Genomic DNA, 3,584 nt, shown 5'->3' with positions numbered 1-3,584 from the left:
TTCTTGGATTTCCACACAGGATGCGACGAATCTCTCTGACATTGTAATACGGTGAACATGGATTTTTTTTTTTTATGGCCGACAGACTTGATGCACTGCCGCTGTGGTGGTCGAGTGGTCATAGTGATGGACTCGCATCGCGGGGGACCCGGGTTCGAGCCCCACCGTCGCCACAGTGGTGGTCGGCTGAAGTTGGTTTTCTGTGGTTCCCAACTTCGAGGCGCAAATGCGAGCCGATCTCCTCCGTTAAAAAGCCTCGCCACAGAGAGCAACAGGCCTACAAACAGTACAAATATTCAGTCACTACACATCACTCACTTCACTTCTGAGATATAGATGGCAGCACTGAAATATCATACACAACACTAGATACGCACTCAGACTATTAGGTACACATACTTACACTTCCGGCATAACTCACTAGGTAGTAAATTGCCTATGGCGATAGACCTGAGTTGTGCTCGTTTTCAAAAAACAAAAAAAAGACTTGATGCACTGTCTGAAAATATGAGCACTGGATGCTGTTCGGATTGCGCCCATTGAACTGCATGCAAAATTGCATATACCTCAGCCTGGAAGACACTGGTCTCAGTAGCAAGCCTTCTCATCTACGATACTTCACGAGAGTCATCCTGCCGCAAAACCACGAATGCACTACCGGTTCCTTCTGGAGTCTTTGAACCATCCGTAAAAACTAGTCTTGTATCGGGCGCTATCACAAGATTACTATTGGATAGTATTGTCTGATTTACTGCTATGTCCATACTTGGGTGCTGCGGCCAGGTCTTGAGCGTCTTTTCGAAGTCTGCAACTCGCAGGCGTCTAGCTGCCACCACAATATCCTCGTCGAGGTGAAGTAGTCGTGTTTTGCGCGCCTCGTAATCAAGGAAACTACTGAGAGGTGGATTCCCAGTTGCCACATATAAGACGGCGTTGGCCGTGGTGACGTATGCCCCTGAAACGTAAAGCAGAAATGGTCTCTGGGCGATATCCAGAGCTCTTCTTTGCCTCTGCGTAGGATCCCGACACCAAGAAGCGCATCCATAAGATAATTGCTGCTGCACCACCGACTTGTAGAGCATATTCCGGAAATTCTGTCGGAGGCCCCACCGTGGTCCGGCAACTCTTCGCAGCAACTGCAGAGTCTCGTGAACTTTGTCAATCTGTTTCATCAAGTGTGGCATAAAGTTAAGCCGGCTATCTATATGTACTCCTAGATACTTTATTTGCTTCGATGCGGGTATTGTTAATTATAATGGTTTATTTTTCTTAGGATGGGGCCAAAGAAACTTCGTCTTCTCGGCCTCCATCTCAAGATGATTCTCACCAATCCATCTAGTCAGTTGGTTGAACGTCATCTGATATTCGGTAGTGATGTCGTCGTGATTAGCACCAGAAATCACAAAAACCAGATCGTCCGCAAAAGCTTGAACATGCATGTGCTGTCCCCAATCAAGCTTAAGCAGAGTGTCCAGGACCAAAGACCACAGGAGAGGACCGCTGCAAGAACCTTGTGGACATCCTTTCCGCTGGGTTTTGATTGCAATGCCGCCATCGGTGGTCATTGTAATATGACCACCATATTACATATTGCCTGTATTGCTTATCGTAATGCAGTGCTTATTATTATATATTGTGATGCATTGCATATTATGGTACTTCGCCTATTGCTATACATCGCGTATTGATCTGTATTGCGGTGCATTCCTTATCATGGTGAACTTCAATTTTGTGCACTTGTTTAGCTGTATTGCATTTTGTGCTGTATTTCTCATTGTGGTGCACTGCATATAGTGGTAATATTGTGCGTTATTGCCGATGATGGTGTTTCGCGTGTTGAAATTCACCGCATATAGTGCGGTATTCCTTATTGTGATGCACTGCATGTAGTGGTGCATTACTTATTGTGTATCGCCTATCGTTGGGTATAATGTATGTATTGCGGTGCATCGAGTATTACGCTGTATTTATGATGACAGTGCATTACTTATCGAAATCAGAGTGGGAAACTGGCAATTGAATGACTATTTTGCACCTGAGGAATACTTTGCTTGATAATTAAAGATGTGATGAGTAGTTAGGTCCACATTGGAGGAATTTGGGGGTTTGGACGCCGAAGCCGTCAGATGAAATAAATATTCTTATTCGTAGTTGTAATTATCGCAGTAATGTAATTTCTGAGTTCGGAAGATAATTTTAATCTCGTTGACTTGAACGAATTCAAGTTGGCTTCGTTGAAATTACGTGAAAAACATTTTTGCAGAAAATTCGGGACAGCGAGAAAAACAGAAGAAACCGGGACTGTCACCTCACTAAAGTAATAAAAGCCCAATACTCTTCTTTCAGCTTATGATGATGATGTCATAAAGACTCACTAGATGTCACTTTGTTGTCAATCACAAACATAAGTAAAAAACACCGTCCTTTCACTAATGCTTAACACCGTCCTTTCACTAATGCTTGAAGTGACCATACGTCCCGTATTTCCTGGAACAGAATCGGCAATTTCAGCTTACTTTGGGGTCCTGACTTTTTTGCAAAAATGTCTCGGTCTTTCACGTATTTCCAACGGAGCCAACTTGAATTTTCATTCTTCAAATAAACGATTGAAATTACCTTTCCAATTCCGACATTACATTAGGATAATTACGACTACAAACGAGAAGATTCATCTTACACACTTTTGTCATGGTATTTTTTTTTTTCTTTTAATCACTGCAATTTGAAGTGGGGCTTCATTTTCCGCGTTTGAAGACTTTTCTGGGATTATGAGTTGGCGACTTTGCTTACTGTCAGCATCATTTTTGGCAATAATTCGCAATGGCCCATATTTTCCCATATTTCCGAGCCCAATTTCCCGTATTTTTCTCGAGCAAATATGGTAAACCTAGCCATACCAAACAATTGCGCCTAATATTATTGAATTATGCGAGATTTTTTTTTCCCAATTTATGTTTGTAGCGCTCCCGAAGAAATATTTTGTGGGCCGGCTGCTCCGATTCATCAGTTAGTGTTTTGAAAATACTGTGTGTTCGCAAGTTTCACATTCCTCCCTTGGCAGTGTCGTTTAGTTCGGGAAAAATATATTTTTTGGGAACCCTCTTTTTCAGTATTTTCACGTAATTTTGGCCATCCCGACATTTTTTTGCGAGTTTCAACATTAAAGACATGTTCAACATAACAAACATGTAAGGCGAATATTGGGCTTCGTTTAAAATACGAGGAAAAAATTTGGCATTTTTCCACATTAATCAGGAAGGTTAAAATTATGTGCAAAGGCGGAATGTCACGCAAAAATGTAGAATATTTGGCCATCCTACGAATATTAGAGATTGTATATGTTGTGCTGCCATCTAAGAAGTAAAATTAAAAGGAAGTGATTAACGAAAGTCAAGTTCCCTACTTTCCACTTCGAAAGTTGTTTCATGAGCAATATAAACTTTAATTATGCTAACTATATCCAAAAATTTGTAAAAGTTTATGCAAATTTCAAAAAATTTAATGTATTAGCGTAGCAAATCTAATTATTGTAATAAATGTGCTTTGCGTATACCTATTTAGTTTGTTATTTTGAACCCTAGATG

General features: G+C 41.2%; 1 protein-coding gene across 1 annotated transcript; it reads right to left on the bottom strand.

Moving 5' to 3' along the window:
- Positions 1-608: 608 nt before the first annotated feature.
- LOC149070745 (uncharacterized) lies at positions 609-1,184 on the bottom strand. The gene has a single exon (XM_089248804.1). It carries the CDS (start codon positions 1,182-1,184, stop codon positions 609-611), a length of 576 nt encoding a protein of 191 aa, XP_089104930.1.
- Positions 1,185-3,584: the final 2,400 nt, after the last annotated feature.

This window comes from Pholcus phalangioides, unplaced genomic scaffold (assembly GCF_987345545.1).
Source record: "Pholcus phalangioides strain wild (caught in Gottingen) unplaced genomic scaffold, Ppha-v1.0 ptg000020l_1, whole genome shotgun sequence".
Taxonomy (NCBI): Eukaryota; Metazoa; Arthropoda; class Arachnida; order Araneae; family Pholcidae; genus Pholcus; species Pholcus phalangioides.
Note: the sequence above shows the minus strand (reverse complement) of the source record. Positions and strands in the feature narration are given on the sequence as shown.

Excerpts from the sequence above, each read along its gene's own strand:
- LOC149070745 (XM_089248804.1), bottom strand. The coding sequence starts at position 1,184 with ATGCCACACTTGATGAAACAGATTGACAAAGTTCACGAGACTCTGCAG.